This window comes from Carcharhinus amblyrhynchos, unplaced genomic scaffold, assembly GCF_965287045.1.
Source record: "Carcharhinus amblyrhynchos unplaced genomic scaffold, sCarAmb.v2.hapA scaffold_41, whole genome shotgun sequence".
Lineage (NCBI taxonomy): Eukaryota > Metazoa > Chordata > Chondrichthyes > Carcharhiniformes > Carcharhinidae > Carcharhinus > Carcharhinus amblyrhynchos.
The window spans coordinates 3747058-3765464 of record NW_027649782.1 but is presented as its reverse complement, the minus strand read 5'-3'; the positions used below and the strand labels follow the sequence as shown (position 1 = coordinate 3765464).

Sequence of the window (18407 nt, the reverse complement as noted above, 5' to 3'; positions counted from 1 at the left end):
ATCCAACTCAATTGGCTAATCCTACATTTCCCCATGAGCTTTGATCCCATTCGTCCCAAGTGCTATATCCAGCCCCCTCTTGAATACGTTCAATATTTTGGCATCAGCTGCTTCCTGTGGTAATGAATTCCGTTACTACTTCAATCTCTCCATATAACTAACGACCCTCATCCCTGGAACAATTTTTCTGAGCCTTTGTCTAGCTTCTTTCATGTCTATGTGATAATTGGTATTGGGAATTTAGGGCAGTGTGATGGCACAATGGTTAGCGCTCACAGTGTCTGGGACCCAGGTTCAATTCCAGCCTTGGGTGACCGTGTGGAGCTTGCATGTTCTCCCCGTGTCTACCTACATGGGTTTCTTACAGGTTCCCCCGATTTCCTGGCTGCAGTCCAAAGATGTGTAGGTTAGGTGGAATGGCCATGGCAAATGGTCCCTTAGTGTCCAAAGATGTGTAGGTTAGGTGAATTATCCATGGTAAATGAGCAGGGATAGGGTGGGAACTGGGCTGAGTAAGATGTTCTTTGGAAAGTCGGTGCAGACTCAAGGGGCTGAATAGCCTATTCCAGCATGGTAGGGATTCTATCAATGTTGTATGGAATAGTTCAGAAAATGAGATGACGCAATATTCTTTTCAGGAAATGAGTATTCTGAAAATTGGGCAGTGCTGGCTGGTGCATGTAGAAAACTTCATTTTAGTTTTAAGAGACTACTTTGTTCTATGAGGGAAGTGTATATGGCATGCAGACATTTAAGAAAAGTGGATAGAAAAAGCCCAGTTGTTGCACAGTTCTGGACACCACAGTATTAAAAAGGATGTTGCAGATATTGAATAAGTACAGAAGAGATTGAGGGGATGGAGGATTTGAATTCTATAAACGGGCACCTTTCCATTGTAAAAGAGGCTGAGAAGTGTTCTCTGTTTTGGGATTTTTGAGAGGCTAGTCAATGTTGCTTATGATGAATTGTTCGATGTTGTGGAGAACTGCAGAGCCAGAGAACACTGGGCTTTAAAGGAAGTAAATTCAAAACTACTCTGGAAGGATTAATTTCGAGTGGCAAGATTATTGGACCAGACGCCCTACAGTGACGGTGTATGCTGATAGTATTGATTCCTTCAAATAAAAGATTTTTGAAAATACTTTTAATTCTATATGAGAGAACTTTGAGACATGGTGTAGTAGGTGTAGCAATTTTTGAAAGGTACCAGTGACTTTGGACCTACAATTCTCATTACTTTCCATGTTTTTTTTCCACCTTTTGTCTGGGTCTGCTGCAGACTAATGGAGGTTGATTACTGAGATTAGTCAATTGTACCATACCAGAATGGAAGAGAACTTGATGAAACATCTCCTTTGTTCGTGGCTTGGTGAGCCTATCACAAGTAACTGTGTTACAATCAACCAACATGTTCCCCACATCCACGCGCACACGCAGCTGTGTAAGCTGAAATAAATTCCCATTTCCCTTGCAAGAAGCATTACTTTGCAGATAAAGTTCCACATGTGCTGGTATCCCGCGAGTTCTCCCAAATTGCCATTCTGCAGGCGTGAGCCTGTTTGATGAGTTTGGGCAGTACATTTGGCCATTGGTGGCGTCACGTCTTCACAGCTGCCTCTACTTTTCCTGCCAGTCTGGCAGTATCTAGAGAGAGAAACAGTAGTGTTTTGAGTCCGTGTGACTTTTCAGGTTCTTTTTTATTTTAACTACTGAAGGTGTTGACTCAAAACTTCCGCACAATAAACATTACCTTGTTATTTTAATATAATGTCAAAGTAACGCTAGCTAATGATCATGGACTAAAACTTTCAATTTTTGTTTTAGACGAGCACTATGAATTTCTACCAGTAGATTGGTTACGGAAGTGGCTGGATGACTCTGCAGTAACGAAGCCAATTGATAATTCTTGTCACCTCTGTGCGCATAACAGACTTATTCCTGACAAAATCTGTGATGTTAAAAGGATCTCCCAGAAAGCAGCTGATATCTTCTATGCTAGATATGGGGGTGGTCCCAGATTAGATGGTAAGTAAGCCAGTATGTAATTTTTTTTGTAAAAGGTCTACAGAATTTACAATGATCGAAAACTCAATTGGAAGAGTTAAATTTAGAAATTTTAGTGACATTAAACTCTGTTGGTTCAAGTGCACGGCACTAAAATTGCAGAATGGGCTTGTAAGTGGCAAATTCATTTCCCTGTAGATGGGTGTGAGATGAAGCATTTTGGTAGGAAGAATAAGGAGGCCGCATTTTTCAGAAAATAGTCTCCAAATGGGATAGAGGAGCAAAGGAATCTGGAGTATCAATACACATATCATGAAGTACTTGCACGCGTTGATAAGACCATTTTAGGAAAAAAGCAAACAAAGCCCAGGGTTCATTTCTAAAGGAAGAGAATTAGAAGCAGAAAAGTTTATTAAATTTGTAAAGAAATTAGATCGCACTGAATACTGTGGAGATCTGATCTCCAGGTTTTCACGAAGTTTCTCGGGTGCCACCAGAACTGAGAGACTATACCTAATAGGAAAGATTGACCAGACAATATCTGAAAAAGAGAGTGCTTAGTGGTGGCCTGATAGCTACTACAATACCATGAAAGAGTGGACATGGGGAAATAGTTGAAGTAAATAGCAGGGATTATAAGAACATAAGAAATAGGAGCAGGAGTAGGCCTTCGAGCCTGCCCCGCCATTCAATAAGATCATGGCTGATCAGTCGTGGCTCAGTTCCACATTCCCGCCCTCTCCCCATAACCCTTAATCCCCTCTCTTATCAAAAACCCATCAACCCACGTCTTGAAAATATTTAGCAAGGCAGCCTCCACCACTTCAACGGGCAGAGAATTCCAGAGATTCACCACCCTTTGAGTGAAGAAGTTCCTCCTCAACTCCGTTCTAAACCGCCCCCCCCCTTTATCTTGAGGCTGTGCCCCCTAGTCCTATTATCCTTTCTGAGCGGGAAGAGTCTCTCCACCTCTATCCTATCCATCCCATTCATCATCTTATACGTCTCAATGAGATCTCCCCTCATTCTTCTAAACTCTAACGAGTACAAGCCTAGTTTATTCAGCCTCTCCTCATAGCTCAACCCCCTCAACTCCGGCATCAGCCTAGTAAACCTCCTCTGCACTCCCTCCAAGGCCAAAATATCCTTGTGTAAGTACGGCGCCCAAAACTGCACACAGTACTCCAGCTGCGGCCTCACTAATGCCCTATACAGCCGCAGCAAGACCTCCCTACTTTTATATTCAATCCCCCTCGCTATGAAGGCCAGCATCCCGTTCGCCTTCCTGATCACCTGCTGCACCTGCAAGCTGGGTTTTTGCGACTCATGCACAAGGACCCCAAGGTCCCTCTGCACCGTCGCCTGCTGCAGTTTTTCGCCACGTAAGTGATAATCCTTCCTACCATTATTCCTACCAAAGTGGACCACCTCGCACTTGCCAACATTAAATTCCATTTGCCATTTCCTGGCCCATTTGCCCAGCCTATCTAGGTCCTTCTGTAGACTCTCCACACCCTCCGCACAATTTGCCTTTCCTCCAATCTTGGTGTCATCAGCAAATTTCGACACCCTACACTCGGTTCCCTCCTCCAGATCATCTATATAAATGGTAAATAGCTGAGGCCCCAGCACTGACCCCTGAGGCACTCCACTAGTCACCATCCGCCAATCCGAATAGCACCCATTGACCCCCACTCTCTGCCTCCTATTTGACAACCAATCCTCTATCCATGCTAACACCCTACCCCCAACTCCCTGTCCCCTGACCTTCTGCAATAACCTCCTGTGAGGTACCTTGTCAAACGCCTTCTGAAAATCCAGAAAGACCACATGCACCTGCTCTCCTCTATCCACCGCCCTAGACACATCCTCATAGAACTCCAGTAAATTTGTCAGACACGACTTCCGTTTAACGAAACCGTGCTGCGTCTGCTCTATCAAGCAATTCCTCTCAAGATGCCTCGCTATTTCCTCCTTGATGACGGATTCTAACATTTCAAGATGGGTTAGATATACGAGGGAGATAGAAATGTAGTGCATCAATTAGGTTTGCTGATGGTAAAATGGGAGGGGCCTTGTATGGCATGTAAGTACTGACATGGATTCTTTGGGATCAGATGGTTTGTTTCTGTTTTATATGTTATATAAATATTTGCCATTTTCCTTTGTTTGCCTTAATTTTTCCAGCGATGTTGGGTTACAAAAGTGGATTTTTTTTGGGGTGAAAAATATTGCTTTCTTGGTGCACAAAAATGTTGCATTATCTGGTGTCTTTTTGCCCATTTTTACAGAAAGCATTCTTATTAGCTTTTTCAAAGCTTTTCTTTAGTTTTGTCCATTGGTCCATTCCAACCTATTTTTATATGTTTATTATGTTTCCTATTGCTTGGGTTTGAGCTTTGATTGCCAATCCTTGAGGCTGTATTAAGTGGAAGCAGCCTGGTAGTGCTCTCGCACAGCCTGGATTCTGCTTGACTGGAATTACAGTTGTGAACAGAAAAGAACATTACAGATATAGGGCAGCCTCTCCCAAAAATTAAACTTCCAATGCAAGTATGCAGTAGGGAAAATCCTTTCAATTATTTAAATTAATGTCTGGGAGCTTTAAAAAATGATGTGGAGATGCCAGTGTTGGACTGGGGTAAGCACAGTAAGAAGTTCACAACACCAGGTTAAAGTCCAATAGGTTAATTTGGTAGCACAAGCCACAAGCTTTCAGAGCTCTGCTCCTTCATCAGATGAGTGGGAGATTTGTTCACAAACAGGGCATATAAAGACACAAACTCAATTTACAAGATAATGGTTGGAATGCGAGTCTTTAAAGACTCTCATTCCAACCAGTATCTTGTAAATTGTAAAGCCTTTAAAGACTCGCATTCCAACCATTATCTTGTAAATTGAGTTTGTGTCTTTACATGCCCTGTTTGTGAACAAAACTCCCACTCACCTGATGAAGGAGCAGTGCTCCAAAAGCTTGTGGCTTGTGCTCCCACATAAACCTGTTGGACTTGAACCAGGTGTTGTGAGACTTACTGAGCTTTAAAACATGCCCATGAGGTCCACTTACCACCTGAGCATTTTGTCAATCCAGATCAAAGCTTTTGTGGTATCTGATGGAAGTAGCGTGACACTTTTCCGGAGATTCTTGCATACACGCACGCTCTGGAAATAGTGGAGCTCTATCTCTGGGATTCCACAACAAACTCAGTATTGGTGCTAATCTGGAACCATTTTGCACATTTGTTAAGTTTGTCAAATAAATGTACCCTAAGATCAACCTAGATTCTTACAGCTCCTTGCCAGTGCGCCTGATCTCTTGACTCATGATTTCCAGACATTTTGATGTGTTTTCCAAGCTCTGCATGGTGCCCACTGTGAGCTGAGTCAAGGGATGGCAGCCCTTTAGGTGAGATTTGCCATCTTTGATTGTTTACATATTTGATCTACTCCCATGCTGACATTGTCAATAGTTGATTCTTCTCTATCATCGTCTTTCTTTCTGAAATCATGGTTATCACTCCATCCCCCCCCAGCCCCTCCCCCAAAACAACCCCAAACTTAATCCGTCAACAAAAACCAACACATCTGCAGCTAGCATTATGTCAGAAAAATAATGGTGCCTATTGATACTACGCTCTCAAAACTGACAAGAAAGCTGTTATCAGCTAATAATCACTTCTGCCTTAAATCCTGAAGACTGGGACGAGGCACTGTAACTTTACTGCAGTTTAGCGACTCCAATTTTACAGAAACTCTGAGCTCAGTAATTGCATAAGTAGCATGGGACAGATTCAGCTACTTCTGACTGAGGTGGACCACATGTTCTTTGCAACAGGATCTGACAATAGAGGAATCCATAAATCACTCAATTTAAGGAGAAGTTTCCTTGATTTTACATTCAGCTGAGAATGGGAAGTTATACCAGGGGAAAGCATTTTTTTCTCACACTCCTCGGGGAAGAGGTGAATTTGATTGAGGAAGCTTTTTCACACTGCATTTTTCTTTGCCTAAAATCGGCGCACTATGTTAGCATTTGAGTCAACTTTATCTGTAAGTAATCTGCATAGATTAGAACAGTAAGAAGTCTCACAACACCAGGTTAAAGTCCAACAGGTTTATTTGGCAACACTAGCTTTTGGGTCATTAGAACAGTCCATCTGAGAGAGTTGGTATTTAACAATCTAATTAGCAAGCATGTTTTAAAAAAAAAATTTAATTGATGGTTCAGGGATATGCTACTCCTGAGAAACTGAGTCCCTTTCACTGTTTATGATAGAGGATTGATAGTGTGGATAAAATGTATACATAAAATTCAGAGTGACAACACACAAACATACAAATGTTTGTCTTGTTGCCATTATGAAGACACTTGAATGAGCTTGTCAGCGTCTTCCTCCAATAATCAAGCTTCCTTGAAGGGGATTATTTATTTATGGTGGGCGACACAAGTCTGTAACATGAATTGGCATCAAAAATTGGCGTTTTACAAAGGTGACTGTGGGGAACGCATTGCAGCGGGGATCACTTTTCTGAGTACGGCGGCAAGTCGAGTCAGCATTGCTCTGCATCGGGCTTGTTATATTGCTCTTTGAATTGCTCAGTGCTGACATAAATTGACCAAGGTAGAATAATTTACTAAAAACGACACTGTTAGTTTAAAAAAAAATTCTGTTCATTTGTTTTGACCTAGTTGGGAATTTGTGCATTTAGCACCAACATTTAGGAACTTAGTGAAAATGCATTTTCACAAACAGAGTAAGATGTTGCTTTAATTAAATGTGATTTATCTTTCTCTTAATTGTGGTATTCAGAATTGGCCATAGTACTCTAGCAGGCTCTAAGCATATATTTTATAACGATGTAGCATCATTTCCTTGATTTTTGTATTTAGGCTTCTGGTTAAAAATGATTGTTTGCCTCTTCAGCCTCCTCAACTTGCCCCATCATCTTGAAACACTGATTTTCCCCTTATCCCTCTGTTCCTGCACTCCCTCCTCCTTTAAAGTTGTTCCATTTAGTTTATATTGACACTCGTTCTTCCTACCAAAATGAATTGTAAAAATGGTTCTCACATGATTCTGTGTTATAAGACAAAGTTAAAAGGAACCTATTACATTTGCTGCTCTGGTAAGGAAGAACTATTTGCAACATGGCCAGCCCAACATGTCCAACGCCAGCATCTCCACATCACAGCTTTGCATAAGCCAGCCTTGTATAACTCTGGGGCTAGATTTCAGATTTTTGCACAGCAGCTGTCTTGGTTCTATCTCTTTCCCCTTGTGTTGTGCATATTCTACCAGATGTTAAAAGTATAAAACATATGGAGTGAAGTGTAGTCCATTTGCTGGTAATTTAACATTTTGTCCATGCTGACTTAGTGAAATAACAAACTTGCACACATGTTAGCACCTTGCATGTCCTCAGGAAACCTCAGAGCACTTCACACCCAATAAATAGTTTTGTTGATTTATTTTAGATCTGCTCAGTTTTATGGGCAATAGAGTCCAATAAAGCACGGCTGGTATATCCTGCATGTGGTTCTTTAGCACATGGCATGCTGTGCTGATCTGCTAAAGTCATTTTCTTGCAAAGCCATTTTCAACCCTCCGTCTGAACTTTGCAGTGTTGTGGAAGGTCAGGGAGGGGGAGTGTGGCTAAGCGAAACTGTTGCCTGATGGTCTTCACAGTTCATTTTAATATTATTTTCTCCTTTCTCCTGCCTGTGTTTCATCTCCATAGAGCATATTCAGCCAGTGTCTACCCAGTCACTGTCTGTGTACCATCTGGGATTCGGTTGTGCCTTTTTACCCAATGCAGTGAATGTGGGAGCATCTCTTAGTATTTTGCACATCTAATGAGCTATTCTTCAGCATCCTCGATAACCTTAATTTACTAGTGAAATCCTCTACTTGTTAAACACCTGGAAGTATCATTTGAGCTAAACATTAAACACTAATATTAATCTGGGTGTGTCAGTCTCGTAAGAACCAAAACTGTAAAATATAAAAGTTGTAAACTAATTATTACATACTAATGATACACTCTTCTTATCCTTAGCTTCTGCTTTATGTAGAGATTGTGTGGTGGAGAAATGCAGGATTCTTAGATTAAAGAATCAGTTAAATGAAGATTACAAAATTATCTCCAACCTGACCAGATCTACGTTACAAAGGTATGTTGTGCTTTGAAACCATCCATTCTATTTAAACAGGCAAGAGAAATGTTGTTTTCTAGTTGTCTGAAAGACACTGCTTATTTCTATTGTGGATTTTGGTATAGCCCCATTGCCATATTTATTTTAAAACTTTAATATATTTTGTCACTTTATGCTTGATTTCTCATCTATTCTTCTTGTCTTCACCTCACTGGCATCACTGAATTTTATGTTTAGGTAGTTGTGTGCAAGGAAAGATGATGTTGAACAAGTTGTACCCTTTGAAATTTAAAAGAATGAGGTGATCTTACTGCAGCATTTCTAGGAAGCTTGTTAGAATTTATTCTGCGGAAATGTTTCCCATTGTGGAGCAATCTAGAGAGGTTGGGGGGCATAGTTTTAGAACAAGGGATCCTCCGTTTAAAACCAAGATGAAGAATTTCTTCCCCAAGGACCATGATTCAATGGAATTCTCTAACCCAGAGAGTTATGAAGAATTATTGAGTTTATTCAAGGCTGAGACATAATTTTAAACTATAGGGTCTGGAGGGTTATAGGGACAGACAGGAAAGTGGTATTGCAGCCAAGATCAGATCAACTATGATCTTATTGAATGGCAGAGAAGTTGCAAGAATCCAAATGGCTTACTCTTATTTCTTTTGTTCTTCATGTTCTTATGACATGAAAAGGCAAACTGCCCTCAATCTTTAGCCAGAGTTTGAAACTGATGATACCCATAGTTTCATAATATCTGGAATTTGAAGTATTTCTAATGCTACTGAATTTTGGATGATTCTGCATTTGTATTGGGCAATGTGTAAACAGATTAGCAAATTGGGAATTTAAAGCTAACATATTTGGATTACTGTATTTGATGGAAGGAGCTTTGAATAAAGGAGACTAAGTTACCACTACTGCATAGCCTGGTTTAAATCCTTAATTGCTAATTGCGCTTTTTGCTTTTGCTCTGTGCCACACGCCCTTGCCTTCGAGTTTCAAAAAAACCTTTCTTCAAGCAGCTTGCACCCTGCTGTCCACCAATTGGGATTTATCTTCACTGTCAATTTGATAGATTAAGTTCTGTGGCTGCTGTCAAGTCTCCTGCTTGGCACAGAGTAAAGAACTGGCACTGAATGCACCTCCTGTTAAAATCAACAAGTACATCTTGTAGTTTAACCAATTGTTTAGTTTGATGCCCACTACTAAGCACCATTTGCCTATATGAATTATAAACTATTTTGTGAATTTAGGTGGCTGGAATCTATGAAGAAAATCTGTAGTGTGGGAATATCACTACCCTATATGGAAAGGGTTTGTGTTCTCTTCATATGTAAGGTAGCTGCAGACAAAAGTCCACTGATTTTCATAAAGCATATTGTCTGAATCTAATGGTGAAAAGTGATGAGTTCTGGTATTTCAGGCTGATATTCCTCAAATGTTATTTCTGAATTGCAATCATATGCTAATGGATTTCCCAGAGCTTAGCTTGGTGAGGCAGCGGTTTTCTAAGAACAGGGATATTGTGTTAAGCTGTGTGACCACGTTTTACTGACTTATTAGCAGTGACATCTTGGGGCCGGGGAGTACCAAAAATCTTTGGAATCCGACATTCCTGGAATCCAGGTCTCTTGGTCCAGTGCTATTTCTGGGGGAGGGGGAAATCACAAGATATGATAGCATTGGGGGAGAGTACCAGAAACACTCAAGAGAGGCGTCCTGGCAATACAGGGCAGATTGTGGGTTCACTAGGAAGAAGGAAATTTGTGTTATTTCTTGAATTAGGGAGTGCTGCGAATGCAGACTGGAATTGAGTAGGCACAGACCATCAAGACTGGAGGGGGACTTCAGAGCCTGACTCCCTTGGGGGCAGTGTGTAGTAAGATGGACAGTTAGTTATTAGCGTCAGGGAGAGAATTTGTGGTTTCTTACTGTCTTTGACTAATGCATTTTAATGCAAATGAAGAGGCTGTTGTGGTTGAGTTTCTGGAATTCTTATCCGTAAAAAAGTGATGGAGTCCGGGTCATTGAGCATCTTTAAGGCAGAATTAGATTCTTGACTAATAAAAGAGTCAAGTTTTTTTTAAGTTTATTTATTAATGTCACAAATAGGCTTACATTAACACTGCAGTGAAATTACTGTGAAAATCCCTAGTTGGCATCTGTTCGGGAGATGGAGGGAGATTGCCGATGCATTTAACCAACATGTTTTTTGGACTGTGGGAGTAAACTGGAGCACCCAGAGGAAACCTACGCAGACATGGGGAGAACATGCACTCTCCGCACAGGTGGTGACTTAAGCTAGGAATTGATCCCGGGTCCCTGGCGCTGTGGGGCAGCAGTGTAACCACAGTGCCATCCCGATAGAGGCCAGGGCTTCCCAAACTGTGGGCTGTGACCCAGACAAGACTTTGGGGTCTCGAGGCCACAACTGGATTGGTTATGGTCTTATCAAATGGTGGAGCAGGCTCAAACAGCCTAATACTGCTAATCAGTACGTTCACGTCACTGAAGACTCTCACTGCTTTTCAACATTTTCAACATGGTTAGAACAGGGACAAGAATGGTGGTTGGCAGTTCCGGGGTATAGATGTTTCAGTAAGAGTAGAGAAGGCGGTAAAAGAGGTGGAGGTGTAGCATTGTTGATCAAGGATAGTTTAACAGCTGCTGAAAGGCATTTCGAGGGCAGTCTGCCTACTGAGGTAATATGGGCTGAAGTTAGAAATAGGAAAGAATCGGGCACGTTGTTAGGAGTTTCCTATAGGCCCCCAAATAGTAATAGGGATGTGAAGGAGGAAATGGCAAAGCAGATTATGGATAGGTGTGGAGGTCACAGGGTAGTTAACATGGGCGACTTTAACTTTCCAAATATTGATTGGAACCTTTAAAGGACGAATAGTTCAGATGGGACACTTTCTGTACAGCGTGTGCAGGAGAGTTTCCTGACACAATGTGTGGATAAGCCAACAAGAGGTGGGGCCACATTGGACTTGGTACTGGGTAATGAACCGGGCCAAGTGTTAGATTTGTTTATGGGAGAGTACTTTGGAGATAGTGACCACAATTCGGTGTCCTTCATTATTGCAATGGGGCAGGGGTAATTATGATGCAATTAGGCAAGAATTTGGGGGCATAAGATGGGAGCAGAAACTGTCAGGTATGGGTACAAACGAAAAGTGGAGCTTTTTCAAGGAACATATGCTGCGTGTCCTTGATAAGTACGTCCCTCGCAGGCAGGGAGGAAATGGCCGAGTGAGGGAACCACGGTTCACAAAGGAGGTTGAATGTCTTGTCAAGAGGAAAAAGGAAACGTATATAAGGATGAGAAAAACAAGGTTTAGTTGGGTCGCTTGAGTGTTACAAGGTAGCTAGGAATGAGTTAAAGAAAGGACTTAGGAGAGCTAGGAGGAGGCATGAGAAGCCCTTGGCGGTTCGGATAAAAGAATACCCCAAGGCTCTTTACTGTTACGTGAGAAATAAAAGAATGGCCAGGGTGAGGTTAGGGCCAGTTAAGGATAGTAGTGGAAACTTGAGCATAGAGTCAGAAGAAATAGTGAGGCGTTGAATGAATACTTTTCTTCAATGTTCACTAAGGAGAGGGGCCATGTTTTTGAGGAGTGCGTGATATAGGCTGATAGGATGGAGGAGGTAAATGTGCTGAGGGAAAATGTATTAGCAGTTTTGAAAAACCTGAGGGTGGATAAGTCCCCTGAGTCAGATGGGATACATCCTAGGATACTTTGGGAGGCAAGGGATGAGATTGCGGAGCCTTTAGCTTTGATCTTTGGGTCCTTGCTATCCACAGGGGTAGTGCCAGAGGACTGGAGAGTGGCCAATGTTTTTCCTCTTTTCAAGAAGGGAAATAGGAATGACCCTGGTAATTATAGGCCAGTTAGTCTTACTTTGGTGGTCAGTAAATTAATGGAAAGGGTCCTGAGAGAGAGGATTTATGACCATTTGGAAAGATTCAGTTTAATCCGGGATAGTCAGCACAGTTTCGTGAGGGGTAAGTCTTGCCTCTCAAATTTGATAGAATTCTTTGAGGAGGTAACTAAGTGTGTGGATGAAGGTAGAGCAATTGATGTCGTATACATGGATTTTAGTAAGGCATTTGATAAGGTTCTCCATGGTTGACTCATGAAGAAGATAAGGAGGTGTGGGATAGAAGGAAATTTGGCCAATCGGGTAAGTAACTGGCTGTATCATAGAAGACAGGGTGGTGGTGGAGGGAAAATTTTCAGACTGGAAAATTTTCGGACTGTTTACCAACGGTGTACCACAGGGGTTAGTGCTGGGTCCTCTGCTTTTTGTGATTTTTATCAATGACTTGGAAGAAGGGGCTGAAGGGTGGGTTAGTAAACTTGCTGACAACACCAAGATTGGTGGAGTATTGAATGAGGTGGAGGACTCTTGCAGGCTGCAAAGAGACTTTGATAGGATGCAGAGCTGGGCTGAAAAGTGGCAGCCCTGTTAAATGTGAGGTGATTCATTTTGGTAGGACAAACTTGAATGCAAATTACAGGGTCAACGGCAGGGTTCTAAGGAATGTGGAGGAACAGAGAGATCTTGGGGTTCATAGTCACAGATCTCTGAAGGTTGCACTCAAGTGGATAGAGCTGTGAAGAAGGTTTATAGTGTGTTAGGGTTTATTAACAGGGGGTTTGAGCTTAATAGCCGTGGGGTTATGCTGCAACTATACCGGACGTTGGTGAGACCACATTTGGAATATTGTGTTCAGTTCTGGTCACCTCATTATAAGAAGGATGTGGAAGCATTGGAGAGAGTGCAGATGAGATTTACCAGGATGCTGCCTGGTTTAGAGGGTGGGTCTTATGAGGGAGGTAGGGCTTTTCTCTTTGGAGGGGAGGAGAATGAGAGGCGACTTAATAGAGGTTTATAAGATGATGAGAGGGATTGATAGAGTGGATGTGCCGAGACTGTTTCCTTGGGTGGATATTGCTGTTACTAGGGGGCATAACTATAAAGCTCATGGTGGGAGATATGGGAGGGATGTCCGAGGTAGATTCTTTACTCAGTGTGGTTGGGGTGTGGAATGGACTGCCTGCTGTGATAGTGGAGTCGGACATTTTAGGAACTTTCAAGCGGTTATTGGGTAGGCACATGGAGCACTCCGGAATTATAGGGAGTGGGGTAGCTTGATCTTGGGATTGGATATAGCTCGGCACAAATTGAGGGCCGAAGGGCCTGTTCTACGTTCTATTTGTGATGCCAATAAATGTGCACAGTTTCCACATGTGAACATGAGTATTGAGATCACTTCTCTAATGATGTCTAGCATTTGTTTTGTTTTTGCTAATGAATACAGTTGGTCACATTTGGATTTTCAATTAACCACATGATTGGACCTACATTATTTTCTGCAGTTCTGGAGAAGTGTTTGAACCCATTGGTGTGAGCGCTATTACTCAGCAAGCAGATATTTTAAAACTCTCCAAAATCTGTAAAGTCTAAAGGCGACCAGTCTTCAACTTTTGTTAATGTGTTTGTTAATGATGGACAGTTCTACAGTATGCACGCTCAATACATAGATGTAGTTGAAGACAATGCTCTCAAGCCTTTTGGGATTAAAAGTGAATCCCAGATTAAAACCCTGGAAATAAAATTAATACAGGTTCTAAAAGATCTAGATATATTTAATCATGTCATTTATGAGACATGTTTTTGATATAAAATGAGATTTTTCAGTTTCAAAGCATTTAAGTGATTTGGGTCATTTTATTTGTGCCTCATTTGTAATTATGAAGTGTTTGTATAGGAACGTTAGTGAATATTAAATGATTTTTAAGGTTGATATTCTACATGATTTAAAAATAGTAATGCAAGTGGTTTATACGTTGAAACTGCATGTGATAGAAGGTTTACCAAGATATTGCCTGGTCTGGAGGGTTTTAAGTATGGGGAGAGGGTAGATAAACCTCAGATTGTTTTCACTAGAAAGACGGTGGCTGAGGGCAACCTGATAGAAGTCTACAAATTTGAGAGACATAGATAAGATGCTTTTTCAGAAGCTTTTTCCCAGGGTGGAAGGGTCAACTACAACAGGGCACAGGTTTAAGGTGAGAGGGGGTAGGGAGTGGAAAATTTTTCACACAGAGGGTGGTGGGTGCCTGGAACGCACTGACAGTGAAGATGGCGGAAGCAGGCACTTTAGCAGCTTCCAAGGTGCACCTTGATAGGCATGTGAATGGTAGGCAAACAGAGGGGCAGAAACTGTGTATCAGTGCAGTATTCGTGGGCCAAAGTGTCTGTTCCTGCGCTGTATTGTTCTTCTTTGTTCTAATAGGCAGGATTTTTAATGTGTGTTTAATCCCATTGGGCAAAAAAATCTTCATTTTAGCAAATATAAACGAGGATGAGCAAATGCTCCACGCTTCGATACTCTTTGTGCTGCTGCGACCACGGAAATGTGAGTTGTGCAAAACAGCCAACCAGAGTCAAGAATGTGTAAGGGCGATAGTTAATCTAGAAACCCACTCACTTACTTTGCAAGAAAACAGTCTGCATGTGAATTTATTGGTGTTAATGTAATAGAATATGTCCTGCCATTACATTCCATCATTTTCACTGGTCTGAGAATTGGGCAGGTTTCATAATAGTAGCAAACCATTCTACCAGAGCAATGGATGGGTGTGACAGGTTCACTAACTCTTTCATACTTTGCTCTTTAAAGAAAAAGGTATCTTTTTCCATCTTTGCCCTGTCTTTGTGTTGGACAGGTGTAGTTATACATCTTTCAGTTGTGTTGTTGCATCAGCTTAATCTCTGTTGTGACCACTAGCTTTCAGAAGCAGGAAGGTATGATTAAAGAGCAGAGCTTGCTTATAATGTGGCTATAGAAGATCATTATGTATGATACCAAGGGTTGCTGCCCTCCCAGATTGCCCAAGGTTGTCCCAGACTTAACATGGATTTGCAAAGGTACTATTTCTAGCAGCCAAAGCAAACCTCATCTTTAAATTTCTCATGGCTGCAGTGCCCCCCCCCCCCCCCCCCCCCACCTTTTATGTTGACATTAGTGACTGCTGCAGGGTAGCCCCCAACTTTGTCATCTTTCTGATGCTTCAGAGAACCAACTCCACCTGTGTTGTGATTGAAATGGAGATTGGCGGATGGAGAAACAGAATGCTGTCACCATAACACATAACATTAAACACATTAAAAATGTAAGCCCAAATCTATTCTGGATATTGCATCTTGTTTGGAGAAGGATGCTACTGAGTAAGTGATCTAAGTTACCATGTTAGATGGTTAACCGCTCCCCAAACACATTTGTGTCAAGTAATGTGCTTGTGCAAATAACCCTTTTGAGCACTTGCCATGGTTTATTACTGACATTAGGTACTCTCCTGACACTTGGAACTCCCGATTTAGTAAAGCATACTATTAGATTGTTAGTTAGATGTTGATTTGAATGTATCACCTCTTGACTTTTCCAGCCATGAAGGATATTGGGTGGGAAAAGCCTCACTCCGAAGTTGGCGTCAACTTGCACTAAATCAATTGGATGGGAAGGAAGATGACCCAGAACATGCTGATGGGAAAAGCAATGGAGAAGGCCCAAACGATCTGCACGCCAAAGGTATTTTTCCAAAAGGGGTTTAAGGGTGCAGCTATTCCATTATCCCAGCTTAAGTAGATAATGAGAAATGATAAATCTCACATTTAGCTGCTTTCCTAACCACAGTGCTGTTGTATGCATCTTTTGCAACATGTCTTGCATCAGTGTCTGAATTGAAAATTTGTGGTTAATTATTGCAACATCCTTCATAAGGTGTAGGGATTTATCCAGATTTGGATTTGGTCCTAGTAACATCACATGCTAATCACGTCTGTAAAAGGTACCGTTTCGTTGTACAGGATGGGTATAAAGAATTTTGCATAAATAACAAAGAAAATTACAGCACAGGAACAGGCCCTTCGGCCCTCCAAGCCTGCACTGACCATGCTGCCCAACAGATCTAAAACCCCCTACTCTTCCAGGGATCGTATCCCTCTGTTCCCACCCTATTCATGTATTTGTCCAGACGCCCCTTAAAACTCACCATTGTTTCTGCTTCCACTAAAGCCTTGGGTTCTTTGTCATAATGTTATGTAATCAATGGTTCATTTTTCCACATTCTCAAAGATTTCTACTCTCATCATTGCACTTTGGTCAAGCACTGTCTGCAACTTTTAACATTTCAAGGAAATGTAGGTGGTTTGCAGTGTTTACTTGGGCCTCAGCTACTTTACGATATTGTCAACTTTGTTGCCTTTCACCTCTGGGCTACTTTGTGGAAATGTAGGTCAATTCAAACTCTTATAACAAACAACCATTATATCCTCAATCAAGGCAGAATCTGTCCATTTCAAGATAGAAGACCAAAAATCCAAAGGAATTGTGTTTTGACATTGCAGAAAAAAATAATACCTGGGGCACAAAGGAGGGTCAGTAACGCCCGTATTCTAATTTCAAAAGAGAGTTATGTGGCGGCTGCAGTGGGTGGAAACTGTCTTTCTGCAATGTTCTCTCTGCGAAGCACTCACTGAACAATAGGCAGAAACGGAGTTACAGGCTACAGCACGCTTCTACTGCGGACTTTGGGTAACTATTACCGGCAGCCAGGTAAATGCTTAGGGGGTCTGGGGAAGACATTATGGTTGGAGAGGGGGAGGGTACACCAAAGTTTGGGAGACTTGCGTCTTCCTGGTAGAAAGAGGGAACACTGCTATGTTCCTAGTCCACAAGGAAACATGAAATACTTAAAAAAAAAATTTGTTTTTTTGGCTGTAAGTCCACTTGCTACTAGGTGACACTACAATGTTTTCCTTGTGCAGGTCCCAAGTTCAAATTGCAGTCAGGCTGCAATGATGTAATCAGAGCCCATATTTGTAATATAGGTAGTGAAGAATTACATTGCCTTCTTGTAGGATTTCTTAATTTCCTGCCCAAAAGAACAGGCTAAAATTGCAACCCACTACTGCCATTATAACTGCCTGCCACTTGGTTTCTGCTGGGAAGACTAAGTAATAAATTGTTCTTACTCCCCAAAACTTGAAACAAAAGCAAGATTTACCATTTTTTCTCATAGCAGTCTTTTTACACGTTATGTTCAAAGCCTTTGATCCAGGCTCATTATTAACAACATTTATCTTGGCAGCATCCCATGTTTGTGAATTCTATCGCAAACTAAAATCTAAAACTGACATGGTGTGGGCTTCGATATATCCATGCAGATCCAATTGAGAAAAGCCCAAAGGGTGGAGCACTCCATTCACCTTGCTTTGGGTTACAGACCATCTAGTTACCCAGTGCTTTTGTAGATAGCATTTAGTTTTCTAAAGAACAGGGTATCATTTTGGGAACATTGGTGTTAAGCGCTGAGCTTATAGTTGGCTTCAGTTCAGAACAAGCCGTGCAGATGCTGGAGATCTTTTCAGTGTAGGAGTAGGATCCTATGTTCAACATTGCCGATCTGCGATATGATAGCAGTTTCTTGTATAGTTCGGCATGTAACTTCCCAGAGCAATTCAGTGTACAGAACTTGATGATGCTGAACAACTGTGTGATTGTGTAAAGGAGGTGGTTATTGCCTGAAAACCAAAGGATTTTATCTGCTTTTGAAAAGTCATTTTTTTTCATTGCATGGTCACAGAATTGAACAGAATGAAGAAAGTTATTTGATTGAAGTTAGAGATCTGAGGAGAGTCCTTATATAGGTGTAGCACTTCATCATACCAATATCTCGAGGCGCTCGTGCAAAATTTCTATCTGAATGCAGTGAACGTGGGAGGCATTCTGCATCAGTACTGATAGTTTATTTTTGGTGTCATATGGTTGAGGAGGAATGCTGGAAGGACGCTGGGAGAACTACCTATTTTTTGAATAGCATTTTACTGCATTAAAGCTGTTCCATAAGTGGAAGCTGTTATTACAAGAGCTTTATCAAATGTGTCAGTATTTGACAGAGCCTTAGTTTAACATCTCATTGAAAAGTTGATCCCTTTGGCATTAAAGCATTCTCTCTATTAGAGCACCAGTTTTTGTGTGCTGATGTGGGGTTCAGATCCTTCATCTCTGAGAGTAAGGTGCTAAGTTGAACATCCTTCACAGAATGGGAGCAGGAACTTACTATTGGTTCTGATGTGACCTTTTGGAACAAACCATCTGACATAAATTCATCCAACTTGCATTGGGAAAAGATTTCAGTTGCCAATAATTTTTGTTGAAAATTAGGATTTCACTTGGAAC

General features: G+C 41.5%; 1 protein-coding gene across 1 annotated transcript in view; it reads left to right on the top strand.

Moving 5' to 3' along the window:
- Positions 1–18407, top strand: part of usp48 (ubiquitin specific peptidase 48) — a 119266-nt gene that overhangs the window by 64087 nt on the left and 36772 nt on the right. Inside the window, exons 12-14 of the mRNA XM_080181525.1 lie at positions 1825–2025; positions 8062–8176; positions 15613–15755. Of these exons, the coding sequence (XP_080037651.1) occupies positions 1825–2025; positions 8062–8176; positions 15613–15755 (459 nt within the window). The remainder of the gene's footprint in view (positions 1–1824; positions 2026–8061; positions 8177–15612; positions 15756–18407) is intronic.